This window comes from Amblyraja radiata, chromosome 25 (genome assembly GCF_010909765.2).
Source record: "Amblyraja radiata isolate CabotCenter1 chromosome 25, sAmbRad1.1.pri, whole genome shotgun sequence".
Lineage (NCBI taxonomy): Eukaryota > Metazoa > Chordata > Chondrichthyes > Rajiformes > Rajidae > Amblyraja > Amblyraja radiata.
In genome coordinates this window covers 25,321,435-25,343,393 of record NC_045980.1, presented here as the reverse complement: position 1 = coordinate 25,343,393, position 21,959 = coordinate 25,321,435, and the positions used below count along the sequence as shown (strand labels likewise).

General features: G+C 41.5%; 1 protein-coding gene across 3 annotated transcripts in view; it reads right to left on the bottom strand.

The window, feature by feature from the left end:
* Window positions 1–1,434: 1,434 nt before the first annotated feature.
* The window catches only part of ypel1 (yippee like 1), a 48,176-nt gene continuing 27,651 nt past the window's right edge, over window positions 1,435–21,959 (bottom strand). For all 3 annotated transcript variants that reach the window (XM_033043523.1, XM_033043522.1, XM_033043525.1), the window contains exons 3-5: window positions 16,081–16,124; window positions 4,783–4,891; window positions 1,435–3,763 (exon numbers count right to left, since the gene is read on the bottom strand). In XM_033043523.1, coding sequence (XP_032899414.1) covers window positions 3,674–3,763; window positions 4,783–4,891; window positions 16,081–16,124 — 243 coding nt within the window. In that variant the 3' untranslated portion in view covers window positions 1,435–3,673. The remainder of the gene's footprint in view (window positions 3,764–4,782; window positions 4,892–16,080; window positions 16,125–21,959) is intronic.

Here is a 21,959-nt window from a genome sequence, read left to right as displayed (position 1 = left end):
ACATTAAACTACATCTGCCATACATTTGCCTACTCACCCAACCTGTCCAAGTCACCCTGCATCCTCATAGCATCCTCCTCACAGTTCACACTGCCTCCCAGTTTTGTGTCATCTGCAAATTTGCTAAGGTTACTTTTAATCCCTTCATCTAAAATCATTAATATATATTGTAAATAGCTGCTGTCCCAGCACCGAGCCTTGCGGTACCCACCCCACTAGTCACTGTCTGCCATTCGGAAAGGGACCTGTTAATTCTGAAAGAGACCTTTGTTTCCTGTCTGCCAACCAATTTTCTATCCATGTCAGCAAGGGTCGAGACCCCTCTTCAGTCTGAAGAAGGGTGTCGGCCCTAAACGTCACCCATTCCTTTTCTCCAGAGATGCTGTCTGTCCCGCTGAGTTACTCCAGCATTTTTAATGTGTCCATGGTCATTACAATAGTTGAGGAACAGGAAGTCAGTTTATACGAGTGGAATAATGCAGCAAACCCACTTTGTCAAGGCACAGACAGTGCAGATGTCATAATGACACTAGTAAGTCCCTCACTATTTTTTGAACCATTGAAGCTTTTTTTCTGAAGCATTGTTCATCATAGAGCAGCACCAATTTATCAGCCAAAACAGTACAAAGAACAATAAGAGAATACAGAATTAAAATACTGAAAAATAAAAGGCCTTGAAGAGAAAGGGCAGATTTGCATTTCAGGTACAGTGTAACCAGTCAAGCATTCCCAGCTGTGAATAATCAGTTACTTTGGTTTAAAATGATTCAGTTAGCAGCAATCTTGTCTGAGAGAAAGATAATTGGATTCAAATTTCAATAGCTGATACTTTGGTAAAAAGCAAGTGCTGCAGTGTCAACAATCTGCCAGCTCCAGATGTTAAGAGCTTTGGTCACAATTTGAGGAGCACCTATTCCTTTGGGCGTCCTGCGTAATATTCCTACATTACTCACTGGCCTAAACAGCAGTTGATCATAATTGTATTACTTTTTGTGACTCACTGGTGCACTTACAAAACCTAACCATTTAATAACATGAAAGTTAACTTCAACCCAACTCATTAAAACAAGCACTTGGAATTTCACTTTCAAAACGTTCAATTTCAAAGGAATGGTTTTATTTTCACCCAGACTAAATGCATCAACATTTAATTGTAATTCATACTAGTCATTCCAACATCAGTATTCTTTGGTCATTTTCAGTGACTTTTTCATGAATAATTTGAAATTGAGAAAACTCAATGATCAATGTTTCTGGAATCACTTACCTTCCCTTGACAAATTAAGCAGCAAATAACATCTTCAGGATCCCTTAGCCAGATCCATATCAATTTGGCACACAAGAGTTGTTACGGCAACAACATTGAGGCTCCAAGTGCATATCACCTACTCTTACCAGTGTCTCAACTTCACACACGCAGCTTTTCAACGATTATTAACAGACAGGATGTATCCTGGTGAGTCTTTTATTTTAACTCCAGTACAATACAGTGTGTTGCTGCACAAAGTTGATGTAGTTTCAAGACAGATCAGCAAAGCAATGTATAGTCCCAATAGCTATGAAGGGTTGGGGGTGAGGAGAGGTAATAAAAGCATTCAAGTTTATAAAAAATACAAAAGAATTCAGGCACGAAAAAAAATTTACTTTAACAATATATAACATGCTTTAGAACTTGTAATATTGTCAAACACCCTTGTAGAAAAGAATGCTCCAGACTTAACATTCTTCTTGTGCACTAACACCAAATGGCCACTGCCCTCAGCTCTTCAGAGCAAAACTCACTTACTACTGGATGGATATCAACAACTCTAAAGCCTCAACCAAAATAAGAGAGATCTCAAACAAAAAAACATTGATTGTAGTGAAAGGAAAATAAAAGTGTTTAAAAATAAATTTAAGATGTTATCAGTCTCTGGATGTTAAACCAACGGACAAGCACCCTGGGATTAGCCAGCACAACAGCCTGCTCCATTGGTCCTAGAAGAGATGCCCTTCCCACCCCAACCCTCTCCATCTTTTATTTTTTTTAAAGGCAAAAAATGAAAAGCAAAAATCACAAAACCTGAAAACAAACACTAAATCAGATTGCAAAGTTAAATGTTATTGCAACAAAACACAAGAATTACAGAGAACAAAAGTGCTCAGGTAGGGGAAGCAAATCAACTTACCCAGTAAAAATATGTATAAAACCTTAAATATGTTTATTCTTCTAAATGTACAAAAATGTTTTCTTTTTATATATAGGGAAACTGGTTCAACAAGATCCTCGATCTGTTGTCTGCTTCAAGTATTTAATTTCTGTAGTGCGACCCTCTTGAAATCGGCTCAGTAACCAGACTGGCCCCCGACTTGGTTTCCAAAAAAATGTTCCTTCTTCAGTGGCGCGTATCTGATCAGGACCCATCCCCAAAGAATTTCAACTCAATGCACGGCACCAAGGAATGAAAATTCTGACAGCAAGAGAGCAGGCAAAAAAAAAAAGTTGGCTATAAGTGGTGATAGGAACACTATTTTAAAAAAAAATCTGCTGGACCTTCCTGTTAACACTGCATATGAAATGTCTAGCAGCAGAGTGCACCGTTACCTGTAGCAGGTGCACCCATACGACAAAAAAATGATTTAACCAGCAAACCATTGCACCCAGAAACTGTCCATACTCCAAGAATTGGGAATGACAATTTGGGAAAAGAAAACAGGAAGCAGAGATCAGAATAGGAGAATGCGAGGAAAGAAAAATATAAAACTTGTTTAAAAAAGGAGCAAAAGCAAAGTTCTGGAGTGTGTGCCTGTTCCAGGCAAGGGAACTTTATGCATCTGTTAAGTTTTAACAGTTTGCAGACCAGGAGCCCAGCTCTACATTTAAAAACAAAAAGGATGTTATACCCAGAAAACCTACTTTTGCGCCCAATTTTGTCCAGTGCATAAGTATACTGCTACATGGAACCAGCCATATGTGTCCTTAAACCTACCTTTGTACAATTTCAGTGGGTCCCCACTATCCCCTTACCACAGCTCCCATTAAATGCTACAGCTGCTACATGCTAGATTTATGCCCACTGGCCATCTAGCAACAGTCTTGGAATAACAGAACGAAATGCAGCCTATGGGGATTCAACTGTACCTCAGTGTCACAACACTGCAACCATTACTTCCCGGTCCCAAAACAACTCTAAAAATAAAAAAAATGCTACATTTAGATGTAGATGTATAAACGTATATAAACTCCCTTCACAATGATCTCCATGCTGATCAGCCAACTTATTTCTGTATCAGAGCATGAACAGCGATAGAAGTGACATTGAGGGGAGTTTAAAAGAGGGGAAGTGAGAACAGCCAAGTTCAGAACAGTCGTCTGTAAAGCTAAACTTTCCAAAAATAAAAGTTCACCATTTCTCCTCGCTCAAACCGTAAAGAGCTTTGAAAAAAATCTCATCTATAGCTGTTTTACAGTGTTTCACACAAGAGAACACCAAACCTAGACAAAGATTAAAAAAAGAGCAAAAGGGCCAACAAGAAGGCAACATCAATGGTTCAGCTGTAAGGTTTTTTTTTTTTTTTTTTTAAAGTCAGCAAATGTTCTCAGAACTGTCTTATAGCAGAGCATTTTCTGTCCATTAGATCAGCCTCATACACAGTCTTTAAAACAGAGCAGCAGGGGTCTGTAAGTCACTGGTCACTCCCACCCATTGTCTTTAATCATGTGGGCCAGTTCAATAATGAACTTTCCTTCTTTGTACTTCTGACTGCTCTCGAAGGCATGTTCCTACAATGAAAAAAAGATGGGAACATTGCATCAGATGAAAAATCAAATATAGCAGGCAATGAACCATAAAAGTGAATAAAAACAAGTGTTATTAACCAAGGTGACCTAAATTGGAACACCAATCATTTAGGTAAATTGGAACCATAATACTATAATCACTGACAGTTCCATCTTTGAAAGAAATTCTATAAAAAAGGACTGTTGGTGTGTTACATTAACCACCTTTTATCTGCTTAAGTGCAAGAGAGCAGGGCATCAACAATTAACAGAAATTACTCATTTGGATGGAACAAGATTTCATTTGAGTCATAATGTATCATTTGATTTTCTCTTAGGTCCATAAACTAAGAATGCGCCTCTCATGCAAGTCTCTCCCAATGGAAGTAACATCTAATACCAATTTGTAAAAAGCCAAGGAAAGGAAAAACTCAGATGGAGAAGGCACAAAGTTTCCACCTTAAATCCTATGAAGAACATCAGAAATGGATGCAGGAATAATGCCATGAACTCTCATGTTTACCCTGTCCATTCGCTAGTGGATCATTAACTTCAATGCCATTTTCCTGCACTAACTCAATTAAGGGCTGCACAGTGGTGCAGTTGGTGGAGCTGCTGCCTCACTGCAGAGACCCGGGTTCAGTCCTGACCTCATCCGTGTAGAGTTTGCATGTTCTCCCTGTGACCACATGTATTTTCTCTGGGTGCTCTGGTTTCCTCCCACATCGGAAAGACATGTGGGTTTGTAGGGTAATTGGCCCTCTATACATTGCCCCTAGAGTGTAGGATGATAAAGTGGGATAACAGAACTAGTGTGAATGATGATCAACAGTCGGCGTTGACTCAGTGGGCCGATGGGCCCGTTTCCGTGCTGTATCTCTAAACTAAGAATCCATAATTTGCAGGTCCTGATAATAAATGTACCGCCTATTGAGGGAGAGGGTTTCCCCTTACATATTCCCTTTCACTTACAGAATAAGCAAGACCGCAAAATGTAATAGGAGCAATATGGAGACACGTACATATTTCCATCCCAGAGTTGTTTTGCAGTTCTCGCAGTAGATGTCTGCCACAGCATGCAATCCCGTCAGCAGCACTCTTTCTTCAGCAGGGCCACAGCCCACATTCACCCTGCAGAAGAAAAAATCATAGCATTAAGTGTGATGTACACCGCATCCTGCAGAGCCCATAAAACTCTTAAACCCCACATGCCTACTCCATGGCTGCCATGATAGAATTGGAACACTGATCTTTTAATTGTTAGCTCAGGCAACTGGATTGCAAGTCCAATAACTGCTGCACTGACATTATATCCACTAGACATTTTCAGTGGCCAGCAGTGCGGGACAAAGACGACACTCTGTGGAGGCCAACAATAGTATACTCAAACCACAACAGGATAACGCTGAAAACAATCACAGATGGTAGTGGAAATTGCTGTGGTTGTCTCCAAAATCAAACCAACGTGGAAACTCCATTATGCAGCAAGTGACCATCTTGCAAGCCAAAGGTAATAACCAATGTCAAAAGAACAGCAACAAGGAGAATAAAAAGGCAGAGCCTTGAGCAGTAACAGGAAAGAAGACCAGGAGAATGCGGAGCATCCACAACTTCCCTTATATGCAGGCATAAAATAGTGTTGTCAAAATGATCTGAACACACATGTGAGAACATGAAAATTATTTCTGCTTTGCGCCAGAGCTAAATAATTTGCCCTCCTGGGTGAGACCACATATCCACCTCTTTTTTCTATGATGGGCCTAGCAGAGGTTCTAACATTTTTTTTGGTACTCGGGGAACCCTTTTGGCATGGATATTATTGGTTTTACATTTCTTGATGCGGAAGGTCTCTCTCTTTCTCCCCTGCGACCTGTGAGAACGCTAATGAGCGTTTCTGATGTGTGGATGATTCAGCAGTATGCCTTTAAGGGCTCTCAACCTTCTGGCTGCTGTGCTGCAAAGTTTTGGGAACTGTGCTGGATTGACTCAAGACCAACAGGAATTGTGCAAGTCCTTGTTTAGTACTCAATTCTGCATGTTAATCACCAATGTTGTATTACATTGGACTTTGGCCAATTTTAAGATTTTATTTACAGGAGAACAAATATGGCGTGAGCACCAAAACAAATAATATTTTAGCACACCAAAACAGGTATAATCCCTTTTCTAGATTATAGTTGTTCATGGAGATTGAAAATCTCAAAAGAAAACAGAAAGTCCAGGAAATGCACAGATCAAGCACTATGGAGAGTAATATGGAGGCAAAATATTCATACAACAGAAAATTTAAGAAAAAAGGAATCGGGTTGTGCAGGATTTTATATTTCTAGTCATATCTCTTCTATTATAATCCCACCACTGTTTAAATGTGATAAAGATTTCTGCCTCTTCTACCCTTTTTTGAGTTTCAGATTCCTATGATCTGGATGAAAAAAAAGTTTGCATCACCTCTCTAATCTTTCCACCAATTTCATTAAATCCATCCTTTCATCCCATCTGTTAGCACAACAAATACTTAATTTAGACAAAAGTGCTGGAGGAACTCAGCGGGTGCAGTAGCATCTATGGAGCAAAGGAAATAGCCAAAACCCTTCTTCAGACTGATGTAGGGTTGGGGGGGGTGGGGTGGGAGAAGAAAGGAAAAAGGAAGAGGAGGAGCTCGAGGCCTGAGGGAGAGCTGAGAAGGGGAGGAGACAGCAAGGGCTACTGGAAATTGGAGAATTCAGTGTTTATGCCGCTAGGGTGCAGATTGCCCAAGGTCTGCATGAGGTGCTGCTCCTCCAATTTTCGGTGGTGCTCACTCTGGCCATGGAGGAGGCCCAGGACAGAGAGGACAGATTCGGAATGGGGAGTTGAAGTGCTGAACCACCGGGAGATCAGGTTGGTTAATGCAGACCGAGCGGCGGTGTTCGGCGAAATGATCGCCAAGCCTACGCTTGGTCTGTTAATGCGGAGGTGTTCGGCAAGAACACTCCCATCTCTTTGTACAATAACACTTTCAAATCCAACACAATTTAAATAATTGGGTGGTACAGTGGCGCAGCGATAAGAGTTTTGCCTTGCAGCGGAAGAGACCCGGGTTCAATAATGACTATAGTAACTGTCTATATGGAGTTTGTACATTTTCCCTGGGACCACATGGGTTTTCCTACTGTGTTGTCTGTTAACCAATTTTCAACCTATGCCATTACTCTCATTATGATGCTCTTTCATTTTACACAAACCTTCAACTTTATGAAAGGCTTACTGAAATTCCATGCACAGTGCATCCACTGCTTTCTATTTTCTACTGCAGTTTTTTGAGGATGCAACTCATGTTTGTCAAATATAATTTTCTCTCCAGAAATTCATGTAAACTTTGTCTAATTCTGTTGATATTTTCCAAATGTTCTAGCATTTTACCTAATTCTGATGTTAAACTAACTGAATCTTACTTTCATATTTGTTGCCTCTATCCTTTTTTCCAATTTTCCGCATTGTCCATCATTTATCAGCTAAGATTATTCTGCTTCACTTGACATTTAATTATAATTAAGAAGTGTAGAATGTCAGCCACTGCAAGTACAATGAATTTAGCTGTACTGTTTATGAAGATTACAGCCAAAATTATAACTGTCATCTAATGTTTTGAAGTGTAGCTAGGAGCATTTACTTTGGTGGTGGTTGTTTTTTTAATTCTTAACAATTATTCAACAGCAGTTTTGTACATCGTCATTGTACTAAACAGAACATTTAAAGTTATGAAATTAAATAAATTTTATCCAAAACCACCCCCCCCCCCCCCCAAAAAAAAAACCTGATCTCCCGGTGGCTCAGCACTTCAACTCCCCCTCCCATTCCGAATCCGACCTCTCTGGCCTGGGCCTCCTCCATGGCCAGAGTGAAGTGAGCACCACCGGAAATTGGTGGAGCAGCACCTCATATTCCACTTGGGCAGTCTGCACCCTAGCGGCATAAACATTGAATTCTACAATTTCCAGTAGCCCTTGCTGCCTCCTCCCCTTCTCAGCTCTCCCTCAACCCTCGGGGTCCTTCTCTTCCTTTTTCCTTTCTTCTCCCACCCTACATCAGTCTGAAGAAGGGTTTCGGCCCGAAACGTTGCCTATTTCCTTCGCTCCATAGATGCAGCTGCACCCACTGAGTTTCTCCAGCATTTTTGTCTACCTTCGATTTTCCAGCATCTGCAGTTCCTTCTTAAATACTTAATTTATCTAGGCCCTCACCTTTTTAAAGCTCCGCTCTGCCTCTTGTCCTCAGTAGTCAAAGCACCTCCTACAAATAGCCTATAGTTGATCTACAAGTGTCTTCTTTATTTAAAAAGGTGAAAAGAGAAGAATGCACTGTTTATATTTAATAACTGACAGTAAATGGTACCCCTGAACATGGCCAACCAGTCCAAATGACCCATAGCACGTTTTAGGCTCTAAACTAATTTCACAGGAATAAAACATAGAAACATAGAAAATAGGTGCAGGAGCAGGCCATTTGGCCCTTCGAGCCTGTACCACCATTCATTGTGATCATGGCTGATCATCCACAATCAGTAACCCGTGCCTGCCTTCTCCCCATATCCCTTGATTCCTCTAGCCCCCAGAACTCTATCTAACTCTCTTAAATTAATCCAGTGAATTAGCCTCTACTGCCTTCCGTGGCAGAGAATTCCACAAATTCACAACTCTGGGTGAAAAAGTTATTTCTCATCTCAGTTTGAAATGGCCTTCCCCTTTATTCTTAGACTGTGGCCCCTGGTTCTGGACTCCCCCAACATTGGGAATTTTTTTCCTGCATCTAGCTTGTTCAGTCCTTTTACAATTTTATATGTTTCTGTAAGATTCCCTCTCATCCTTCTAAATTTCAGTGAATACAAGGCCAATTTTTAACCATAATACTTAATACGGTTAAAGCATGGTTTCTGGATGCAGTTTTCCCATAACATCCATTTCATAGGAAATTAGCTCTTTTGCTTGCATTTTTTTTTTCAGCAGAAAAATAATAGCAATTCTGAAGCTGTTCCAAAAAAGTTTTTATTTTTATTTTTTTAAATCACCCTTAAAAGGATTTTCACTGTGGCAAGTAGGCACTTAAGGCCAAAAGGCTTATACACATTTCTGGTTAAATTATGTATGCAAGAAGGAACTGCAGATGCTAGTTTAAACCAAAGATTGAACCAGTCTGAAGGGTCTCGACCCGAAATGCCACCCACCTCCTTCCCTCCAGAGATGTTGCCTGTCCCTCTGAGTTATTCCAGCTTTGTGTGTTAAATGATGACCTGTTTGAAAACAATATGGTCATTATGATCCAGTTTCAGATTGTTTTCTGCATGCTGTATGGAGTTGGTAGCAGTGGAACCGAAATTTGCCAAGACAAATTGTTTATATCTTTCCAATACCTGGAGAAAGTTTTTATTGACCGACATATAGTTCTGGCAACAGAGAGAAGTGATGACGTCAAAGATTAATCATGTTTAAGGGGCGACACAGCTCAGCCCTATAACATCCTAAAGTACACCACCACCTTCCTCCCCACCCCCAGAATATCCTCATTATTGATTCAGTTCTATCCACTGCAGCAACTATCAGGAATGGGAGAGAAAGAAAGAAACCTGTGGGGGTAAGAAAAGGGGGAATACATATTAAACAAAAAAAATGGGGATACATTTTGGAATGAAAGCATTTTTAATTATGGAACGGCATGTAGTGTGTTTAAGATGAAACTCAATGAAAATCCAACAAACCACAAAAACTTTTAGGAATGTTAGAGCCTTATCCAAACAGTTTCACAAGAATCTGTGTAGACAAAACAAAATACTGAAACAGGGCATGGAGCAATGGGTGAAAGGGCAGGGCAAATGGCCACAGTGAAAGTAATCAAACTTATCCCTCCCCCCCACCCAGGTTTCAAACTGCAAATGCATAAGCTCTTTTTTTTTTTAATGACATGGCATGGGGGGGGGGGGGGGGGGAGAAGAGTTGCACCAATGGTACATAATTTGTGCAAGCACTAATGTTCTAGAAATGTAAATTTTGCAATATTTCCTTCCAATATGTGGTAGGTGTTTTTCCCCAGGTTCCCTCACAAATGCTAAACCAATGCTGAATGATGTTATTCTTGCACTCAGGTAGGTGGACACCGATTCCAAGTCATTGTGTTGTTCAGGGAGCAGAAACTCAAAATTCACCAGCATAGCCCTCAAAGCAATGGAGGCAGTGGAAACTTGCAATGAAGGTCTTAAATGCCAAGGAACACAGGAAGCAACCATCCATTCCATCCTTCACACAAAACCAAGGACAGAAACAAGTGTAAGGAAATAGCAAGAGACAATTGCCAACAGTGATGTAGTCATCTTTTTGTGGGTATACGCAACTCCTCTCCAATGTGTGGCATTGCCGCATGGAAGTCAGGGTATACAAATGCCTGGAGGATTAACATCAAAGAAATGCACCAATATGCAAGTCAATTATTGTATGAAGTTTCCTTTGATTATATATAAATAAGTTTAGCATCCTGAATTATGTTATAATGACTTTTCATTATTTGAGCCAAAGGCAATAACATGGTGATCAGTAATAGGAGGATGGTTACAATTGGACTGCATAATTATGAAGATCAGCACATGTTGCTCATTCCCATTCCCAAAGGAGACTATTAAGATGCATCCTTCCAGACCCACTGCAAAGCTTGTGGGAAGTGAACTCCCACCACCCGACATCAGTCTAAAGAAGGGTTGACCCGAAATGTCGCCTATTCCTTCTCTCCATAGATGCTGCATTTCTCCAGCATTTTTGTCTATCTTTGGATATTAATAGGGGACTATTACTAGTCATCAAACATGCCCGAAAGTACTAAGTCATCAAACATGCCCAAAAGGAAGATATTTGGAAAAATGGGAATGTTGTAATACCTACCTTGCAGGGGGCCACAAAATGAACATGCCATGCAGGCTTAACAGATACATGACATTGATCATAAAGATTTTAAGAGTTTGACCACAAACTATCTCTATTTTCAGGGAATAACAGTTCTGGAAGTTCATGAAGAGATCAAATCAAATGTGGAGTCAAAACCACCATGATGGTTGTTTTTTACCCCTTAAATCTCCAACAAATCTACATCTGGGCAAAATCTTATGCCTACATATACGTAAACAATTGGTGTATTATCATGTGTTGTAAGATTTTGCATGATGCAGGCATATCAAATACACGAACACATAGATAGATGAAGAGAAAGGAAATAATGGAGCATAGTTTTACAGCTACAGGGAAAGAACAAATAAAAAAGGTGCAAAGTACATTAGATTGGAAGCCTAGGAATATATTTTTGCCATACGAGAGCTTCATTCAAGAGTCTGATGTACTGTGAGGAAGAAACTGTTCTTGAATTTTATGATACATGTTTTTTAAATGTTTGCATCTTCAGCCCAATGGGAGTGGGGAGAAAACAGAATAACTGAGGTACGGGTAATCCTTGATTACAATGGCTACTTTCAGCGCACATATCTACATGCCTATTGGTTTCTCTAAATACAACAATGAATTCCCTTCACCTTGGGAAGCATTCCACAACATTCCACACTGCAATGACTGGAAATGGAGATTCACATGTACCAGCCTGGAATGATGCCAGAGGCAAAATATTTATCTATTTCAATACACAGGAGGTCCAGACAGATGTACCATTCTGATGCCTTTCCTCACGGGGCGGGCACAGTTGCGTAGCAGTAGAGTTGTTGCCTTACAGCGCTTGCAGCGCCAGAGACCCGGGTTCGATCCAGACTATGGGTGCTGTCTGCACAGAGTTTGTACGTTCCCCCTGTGACCTGCATGGGTTCTCTCTGAGATCGTCAGTTTCATTCCACATTTCAAAGATGTACAGGTTTGCAGGTTAATTGGCTTGGTATAAGTGTAAATTGTCCCTAGCGTGTGTTAATATGCGGGAATTGTTGGTCAGTGCGGACTCAGTAGGCCAAAATGCCCGTTTCAACACAGTATCGATAAACTAAAACTAATAAACTCACGGACTGGAAAAGTTTAACCTCTGAATGCACTGTTCTTCAGGCAGTTGGTGGCAAGCTTTGGAATGAAATGTAAACTCTCCCAGTCAGTCTCCCAGTTGTTTGTTTATTAAGAAGCGAACCTGTTAAGTTGTTATAAAAGTAACTTTTTTTCACATGGTTTCCTCCCCTTCTGTCATATTTCCCAAACTCACCTCTACGACCTATTTCTGCTCTTGCACCACCTCCTCCCAGATGGAACAAGGACAGAGATCCCCTGGTTCTCACCTTTCACCTCACCAGCCTCCACATTCAATTTGAAGGACAGTGCAGGGTTACTCTCCAGCACAAAGTGTGATGCTAATGCAAGGCAAGGGTTTTAAATTGGCTAGAATATACCAGACTTCACTGCTGAAGAAGCTGTTACAAGTGCTTCGTTGGGTCATTACAGAAAATAAATGTGGAAACAATGGATGAGGCTTTGGCCATTATTAGAAATATGCCCTTTACAAAAGAGCAGGCTACCTGCCACTACAATATTTAAACAAAGATTCGTTGAAGAAACAGAGGCTAGATATGAGCTATTTGTTTGAGGGATGTTGGACGTTTCGCTCAGAGGAGAGAAAATCAGTTCGCTCAGAGGAGAGAAAAACATTGAGTTCTCATATTCAAACTTTGTTCAGTTTTGGATAGTGTTTCTCTGCTTTCCTACATTGTGAATGAGAAATCCTGTGCTATATTTGCTGTACAAATTTTTGTTAAATCGGAAGCTGTAATCTCCGAGTTGTTTTCAAGAATTGTGCATTTAGAGAAGTGCTTTACACTTTACATCAACCTGAAAGGATTTTCAGGAACCTCTATGCAGCTCTTAGAAAAGATTATTCTATCTCAGCAGATATTTATTCCAATGGGTTAACAATTTGATCAACACTGGAAGTCCAGTTAACATTGCCACAATCCTTTAGGAGATGTCTGTACAGATGACTGCCAAGGAAAACAGATTTGGTTGGATTTTTAAAGTTGTATACGATGCGATAGAACTCTATTGCGACAGAAATTGATCTGCCAACAGTCATAAAAACACAAAATACATGAAACATGAAATTAAAGTGACGAGTGGAAAGGATTGGGGAGTCAGTCACAGTCTACCCCACGACAGAAGGGGGGGAGTTGTACAGTCTGATCGCCACAGAAAATCATTTCAGGTTGATGAAAAGTGTAAAGCACTTCTCTAATGCACAATTCTAGAAAATAACTCGGAGATTACAGCTTCCGATTTAACAAAAATGTGTGCAGCAAATATAGCACAGGATTTCTCACTCACAATGTAGGAAAGCAGAGAAACACTATTCTATTGCTGAAGGTACTTCTCTGTTTAACCAGTGTGTCATGGTTCCGAGCTGTATTGTCCAAGATACTCTGCAGTTTGAGGAACATCCTCCCCAATACCACCTCCCATGAATCCAACTCCGCCCCAAGGTTGGAGCCAGCCTTCCTGATAAGTTTGTTAATCCTATTGCCGTCTGCGGCCTTTGCCTGCTGCCCCAGCATACGACAGCGAAGAAGATGTCATTGGCTACCACCGATTGGTAGAGCATCTGCAGCATCTTACTGCAGACGTTGAAGGATCAGAGCCTTCTCAAAAAGTACAGCCAGCTCTGTCCCTTCTTGTACAGGGCCTCAGCGTTCCTGGACCAGTCCAGTTTACTGTCCAGATACACTCCAAGGTATTTGTACTCCCAGGTAAACTGTACATCCACACCATCGATGGAGATAGGGAACAGGGGTGTTCCTCACCTCCTAAAGTCCACCATTAACTCTTTAGTCTTGTCATTGTTCAGCTGCAGGTGATTCAGTCCACACCACTCAACAAAGTCGTTGACTACACCTCTGCATTCAGCTTACCTCCCCCCACTGATGCAGCCCACAATTGGAGAGTCATCTGAAAACTTCTGCAGGTGGCAGGAATCCGAGTTATATCTGAGGTCCGAGGTGTAGATGGTGAACAGGGAGGGAGAGAGGACTGTCGCAAGTGGGGCCCCTGTGTGGCTCACTACCAGGTCCGAGACACAATTCAGTAGCCTGACATATTGTGGGCGTCTAGTCAGGTCATTGGTGATCCAGGGCACCAATGGAAAATCCACCCACATCTTTGTCAGTTTGCTCCCTAGCAGTGCAGGCCAGATGGTGTTAAAAGCACTGGATAAGTCGAAAAACATGACTCTCACAATGCTTCCCAGTTTATCCAGGTGAGCATAGGAACGATGGAGAGCAGGTGGATGATGGCATCCTCAGCCCCCATCTTTGGTAAGCGAACTGTAGGGGACCCAGGTAGGGTTTAGTTGATGAACTAAATTAACGTGCAAAAAGATAGATAAATATTAATGGTCAAGGACACCAGCTACGCAATATGGAATATTTGATGGATCAATTTTTTTTCCTGCTGTTATACACAAACTGAAGAAGTTCAGGGGAACACGTTGCAAATGTCACCAAGGTGTGTGAAAGCATCAGATGGCAAAAGCAAATTTACAATATTTCAGCAAGATGTGAAGCACAACAGGCCAGTAGCTTTAAAAATGAAGAAATTTTTTATGATGCATTGGATAGAGGCAACACCAAATATATAATTCAGATATAGCCTGCTGAAGGTTTGAGGCGAAGGACCTGGCATTATGGTATAGAAGGCATTCAGGTCCAAGGCCCAAAGCCACCATGAAAGCAAAGAAGTTAGGTGAACAGAGGGCAAAGCAAGGTACTCCCAATATCCTTGCATTAATGGCTTTGTATTTTTATGCAATCATCCTGGCACTCTCTGGCTTCACGGTGCCCACAAGCCAGACCACATTTAAAGTGGTGTGTCCAAATTTGGGTCCCTGCAGGTAATGAATGTCTAAGTTCCCTGAAAGGATTTCCAGAAGTAGAGTGGAAATTATGACACATGGTTCATACAATATACTGAGATAGATGTTTTAGATTAAAGGAAAAGGTGGGAAGGGCAGGTGTGTGGAATTTATGCCAAGGATAAGCTCCACACTTGCCAAAAACCCAGAATAGAGTCGAGTTCAACTGCAATACTTTGTATAGGCAAAGAGCTTGTTGATGCTCACTAGCCAAACTACAGATTTCACAAGATAGCAGAAGGCAGAGAATACACAGAAAACCAAGAGGACAAAAATTGGACTTGAGCCAAGGACATTTCAAGAAGGCTGTTACATTGACAATGTAGAAACCGCCTTTTGGAATCATAGGAAGCTTTAAGTGGTTATCATTATGTGTAGGCCCTCACCACCCCCACCAAATATAAAGCTGTAGTACATTATATTGTCTTACTGCTGGGTGCATTGAATTCAATGCTAATGTTTCAAATACATTTAAAAAATCAAGTTCTTGAGCAAAGGTTAATCATTATTCCAAACAGAGACCCAGCAACAACTGTACTCTCACGCCCAATTCATTTTTACTATTAGTAGGAGAGAATTTTCACTTCAAACCCAAGAACCCTTCTCTTGTTTGATACCCAGCATCCATGGGTGGCACAGTGGTGGAGTTGGTGCCTTGCAATGCCGGATTCGATCATGATCTTGGGTACTGTCTGCACAGAGTTTGCACGTTCTCCCTGTGACCATGGGTTTTCTCCGGGAGCTCCGATTTCCCCCCACGTTCCAAACAAGTGTAGATTAATTGGCTACTGTACATTGTCCCAAGTGTGTAGGGTAGAACTAGTGTACTGGTGAACGTTGGTCGGCGCAAACTCGGCGGGCCAAAGAGCCTGTTTCCATGTTGTACCTTTAAACTAAATTACATGTATCCCAGTTGGAGAAATATCCCTTCTCCATTATAGCACCAGTCATTAATGCAGCGGGGGGCCCTAACTTAATTACAAATTGTTATCCAGCTTTTATCTAGCAACTTCAATAGGGTAGCAGATAACTTTGTCTTATACATATACAACATTCTCATACCCAGTTATTTCAAAATAATTCAAAGCAGCAGACTGGCAATAAAATGAAATTTTCAATTGTGCTGATGGAGTCATCATGCAACTGTGAAGGAGAATATCCCAATGAATATGAAATAGTGCATGTTTTCAAACTGATGCACAGTTAACCAATCAGAGGATGCATGCAGTTGCTATTTTGGGTTTGGTGTCATTGATACCTGTTAACTTGCTGATACCCATCTTATAAATCAACACCCACTAGTAAAACTACCCCTTTAACAAAGACAATCACCAAATCAGGTTCATAGCACAGATTTTCTCATGGAAACACCAACAGCACAAAGGTACCTCATTTTTGAGCAGCAAACAGAGCCATATACTTACACAGAGTTGAACAGGTATGCACGTCCCTGGCTGCCTTGGAATGACTGAGAAAGAAAAAGAGGCAACAATTAACACGTTTTGAACAAAAGGAACCAGAAGCCAATCCAAAATTCACAGTGCATGAAATTAAAAGAGCATCTTTCTTATGCCCCTAGGCATGCAAGCTCAACACTACAATTCCTTTTTGAAAGATCATTTGCCATGGAAGATATTTAAGAGCATGCAGATGACTTGGGAGCAAGACAGGAACGTCCTATCATTTACTTGCATGCTCTTGAGGTTTTGTAAACATTTCTCTCCAGTGTTCAAACTCCTGGTCCACTTATCAGTACAATGCAAGAAATGGAAACAACAGTAAGCCACACAGTTCATCAAGCCTATTATTATCACATATCATCTGCCCTGTACTTTAACCCTACTTTTCCATTACATCCTTCATTTTATAAAAACAATCCCAAAATAAATTGTGTGCCTTCAAATGCATAACCTACAGAATAGTGGATGTTCATTTGTCGTGCTTCTGAAAGATTTACAGCCCTTCTCTCGATCTCCAAGTTCTAGGTCCTTCAGTTTGAGAAATCAACTCATTAGCAACTAACCTGCTAATTTTCTCACTGTGGTCATGTATGTCTCAATGAGATTATTTGTTTTATAAACTCCCAAGAATATTTTTTTATTATTAGACAAAGATCTGAACTCATTCAAGAAATGTATCTTGTGAAAGTGTTGCAGGTGTTGCACCACCAAGGCAAATATATCCTGAGCCTACAGGACAAATGTGCAAACAACACTCTGGTAGAGTCAAAATCCAGCATATAGTAGCACTAAGATAGACACAAAATGCTGGAGTAACTCAGCGGGACTGGCAACATCCCTGGAGAGAATAGCACTACTTCCTCCTTGCACTAAAGGCCAACATACAATTTAAAATTGCTTGCTTTGTACATTTTAAGTATCAGCATGGTGAGATTACATTGTTTTGCAGCATTTACAAATTTCTTACTACTGAAGCACAGATGTTCAAATCTTCTGCTGGTGAAGAGTTTCATTTTTCCCCACATTACATTCCACCTGCTACCTCTTTGCCCAATTACTTAACCTGTGCAACTCCCTGCCAACTGTGTTTCTCTCATAGCTTGTTTTTTCATCTAGCTTTGCACTTCTTTTCAATTGTATCTTTAATATGGATTGGGACAAATTTACTGTCCTGCAATTAACAACTTGAATAGTTCCAGGTTGGAAATTGCAACCAATATTGGAAATACACAGGACCTTAAAATGAAGGTGAATTACATCCAAAATAATAATAAATTTTTCTTTGACATGTTAACCAACTGAGATTTTCAATCTCTAGATCGGCGGATACAAACAAACATGCATATCTTATGCTTCTTAATCTGAAGCCAGGGCCCAAAAGAAAGTTCAGCCAAATGGTTTCCACAATGAGGAAAATAATTTTAAAATGATTTAAACTCAGAATCTCAAGGTCACCAAAATATCTGTTGACAGCAGTTGAAGTGTTAGATCTAAATGACCAACCAGCCAAATTCATAAGACGCAGATTAATAAAAAATACAATTCAATTTGAATTGACAGACTTTTTCCAAACTGAAAAACATGGTGCGATGCAAGTTTTAGGATCAAATGTCAGATGACTAATGTTACATTGAAATCCGCAGCCATGGTGCAGCATTACTAATCATACAAATGCATGGGTAATTGCAAGTTAGGGGAGATGCAGTTTGTTTAAAAAATGGACACAGTAGTCAAATACTGGATAGAAGACATGAATTTGTGCAGCTTCTGCAATCTGACAGGCAAGGCCAGTAAGACATTGCAACATTAATTCTAATAAGCATATCTCTAAAAACACATTAATCGGTGGTGATTTTGTGGACAACGAAATGGGTGATCTTTGGCTGTTGAACAACGTTGAGGAGTTGGTAAGATGGACAGCACAACAGTAGATAGAATTTAATCCTGAAAAATATGATTTCTTGTATTTTGAGGAGTAATAAAGATAATATATTTCAATGGTAGGACAGTACATACCAACCAACAGAGGGACCTTGGTGTAGGCTAGGACTTTATTCCTTGGAGTGCAGGAGTTCTGAGGTGTGACCCAATAGAGGTGTATAAAATCTTGAGGGGAATAGAAAGGTGAAAGCACAGAATATTTTTCTAGTGTATGGGAAAACTAGTGGTTTAAGGGGCGAGGGGAAATGTTTGATAGGAACCCAAATGGACAACTTTTCCACTGGGGGGGGGGGGGGTTGTGGTGGGCGTATGAAACAAACTGCCAGCGGATGTACTTGAGGCAGGTACAATAACATTTAAAATACTTTCTCAGGTAGATGGATGAAAGAATATGGACCAAAAAAACAGGTAAACTGAACTAGCTTAGTCACAAGCATCTCGGTTGGCATTGAGACTACACTGGAAGGGAGCAAAAGGAGATACGCCAGGATGTTGCCTGGGGTGGAGTGTTTGGATGGTCCCAGAATGAGTGGATAGGCAGGGTTTGTTTTCTATGGAGGAGAGAAAGTTGGAGGATAGCCTAATTGGTATACAAAGCTGAAGGGCATGGATAGCGAGAAGCTTTACCCTGCACAGAATATAACCAGAGAGGATGGTTTAAGGGGTGCAAGATTTAAAGGAGAATGTTTTCACCCGCAGTAATTAAAACTTAGAACTCACTGCTAATGGTGGTAAATGCAGGTACTCCCATATTGTTTCAAAACTAGTTAGATGTTCAAGTTCAAGTGAGTTTATTGTCATGTGTCCCTGTATAGGACAATGAAATTCTTGCTTTGCTTAAGCACACAGAAAATAGTAGGCATTTACTACAAAACAGATAAATGTGTCCATATACCATGATATAAATATATACACACATGAATAAATAAACTGGTGCAAATAACAGAAAGTGGTTATTAATAATCAGAGTTTTGTCCGAGCCAGGTTTAATAGCCTGATGGCTGTGGGGAAGTAGCTATTCCTGAACCTGGTTGTTGCAGTCTTTAGGCTCCTGTACCTTCTACCTGAAGGTAGCAGGGAGATGAGTGTGTGGCCAGGATGGTGTGGGTCTTTGATGATACTGCCAGCCTTTTTGAGGCAGCGACTGCGATAAATCCCCTCGATGGAAGGAAGGTCAGAGCCGATGATGGACAGGGCAGTGTTTACTACTTTTTGTAGTCTTTTCCTCTCCAGGGCGCTCAAATTGCCGAACCAAGCCACGATGCAACCGGTCAGTATGCTCTCGACTGTGCAACAGTAGAAGTTAGAGAGAGTCTTCCTTGACAGTCCGACTCTCCGTAATCTTCTCAGGAAGTAGAGGCGCTGATGAGCTTTTTTAATATTTGCGTTAGTGTTCTCGGACCAGGAAAGATCTCCAGAGATGTGCACGCCCAGGAATTTGAAGTTCTTGACCCTTTCAACCATCGACCCGTTGATATAAATGGGGCTCCTACTCCTTCCAAAGTCCACAATCAGTCATGGGCACTTGAAATGATGCACTTGATGGGCACTTGAAATGCGACAGCAGAGAAGGTGATGGGCTGAGTGCTGGGAAGTGAGATTAGCACGGATAGGTACTTCATGGCTGGCATGGATACAGTCAGCTTCTGATGTCATTTGTCTACTGCATGGCTTTATAACTGCACAGAGTGAACAACTACAATTACACAACATTCAATGCTGTGAGTTATATACTATACTCCCTAGATTTTAAATATCTACCATTAATAGTTTGTAACAAGATTTATTATTGAAAACCTGGCAAAAAAGGGGGAACTAGGGTCACCCAGGAACAAATCATCAAGCAAAATTACATAATCTTTCCATTACTAATTGGAAACCCACACCCTTTCTGACAGTGCAACATTACAGGTAGGAGCTTTGACAGCTAACCATCTTCATCGGTTCATCACGCAGGCATATTGCAGTTTTTCATCTGAATATCGCTGCATCCACTCTCCATTTGTCCAGTGGAGGTGGACAATGACAGATGCAGTATATTGTAGCAGAAATATATTCATATATAGAATACATATTAAGAATTTTGGGAACATGCACATTTAGGAACAGGGACAGGCAGTGTAAACAGAAATTTTAAGCGGTACAAGAGCACAGGCCGACTATTTATTAATTCAGTTATCAATCGGTATGGCAATCTGTCATATCCAGCTGCAGAAATTTAAGCCTTTAAGAGGAGAGAAACCAAGTCACTGTCAGCATCTTCTCCAGCAGATGAAGTTCACTCAGCTCAATACTAGTGTCTCAGTTGCTCTAAATTGATAATATTGAGAAGAAATTCATAATATAGTATAGGCTCACAACACAAGAATTAGAACCAATTTGTCTGCTATGCAACTTGCCAATGTTGCCCTTCCAATGTCCAGTTGAGTCCTCAAAGCATTAATATTAAAAACTAAGGCAGAGTGGTTCCATAACAGGACTTCAAAGATCCCCAATCATTGTTTATTCATAATAATCCCATGTTAGGAGTTAGATTTTGATATTATCTCACTCGGCCACATGAAATCATTGGTCAGTTGACCTGTCTGTAACACATCAAAAACAGAATTGAAGCACTAGTTGAACACTGGGGACTATATATTTTTAAAATCAAACCTCACCAGATACTAGATTAGAATTTAATGGACGGAATTGGAACAGAGTACCCATACCAAATACACAGATCAGTTTAACTAGTCAAACATTTGTTAGCCTATAAATGATGTTCCACCTTCAACATAACAGTGATGGTGACATGGTGTGCGAATAAGGGTTCATGGTATTCTTCTTCCAGCTCCAAGCATGTTCCAAGTTAAACACACTGCAGCCTAGCATTATGATAAACATAGTGGTCAATACAAATAGCTGCTTCTATGTTCCAAAATTAGCAGCCTCAAAAAGCAAAATGATACCAAAGGAAAGGCTGCAGCTGAAAGCAAGTGCCATTCCATCACAGTATCATGAGCCAAAATGTCTTGTGCCAACAATCTCCTGCTCTCTGCATAAGGACAATCCCTCCCTCACTGAAGCATAATGCACCAGCTGATCAACTTCATGCGTTGAGTAGACTTTAGACTTCAGCAATAAGCGAGTTCCATATTCTGACTGCGCATGCCCAGGTCATAGGTCACAAGCAAAAAAACAGTCTCGGAAACGATGGTGCTGCATTGAGTGCAGGCTTGCGTTTCGTCTGTGGTCGGGCCTGGCTCTGTCGTTGAGAGTGCTGTTGAGTTGCTGCTGCGCCGTCCCCATCCCCTCCCCAGTGTCCCGTCCCTGTCTGCAGGTGTCCGGGGTGGCCCCGAACTTGCAGCCGGCGATGCAGCCGCTGGCTCCTGCTCGCCTCTGCCTGTCTGCCGGGTTGGTTGGCTGGCAGCCCACCACCTCCACCCCCCTCCCCTCAGTCCAACACCGAGATCCTGCTGAAGATGGGCAGCCGCTGGCCCTGCTCAAAGACGGGCGACGGAGCCGCTGCTGCTGGAGTCGTCCTGAATGGAGAGAGAGTCTGCAGATGGGCTCCTGCCGGCCAGGCCGGCAGCAGCAACCTCCTCCCCCTCCCTTGCCTAGCTCCAAGCACAGAGTCCGGGCCAGCTCCAACTCCAGTTCGAGGCTGAAGGCCGCCCGCAGCACGGCCCAGTCAGGCGCCGGGCTGGAAAAGGCTGAGCCCAGGCTGGTGCTCTGGTGCAGGCAAGGCCGGGGTCCTCGCTCCTCCTCGGGGTTGTGCATGAAGTGGCAGCGGGTACCGTTGAGCAGAAGCCCAACGGTACCCACTGCCACTTCATGCATGGGTGGTGTGCAAAGAACCTCTTATACTTGGGGTGGTGGCTGAGGGAGCGCAGCTCGGCCAGGCTGTGTGCGAACTGGCA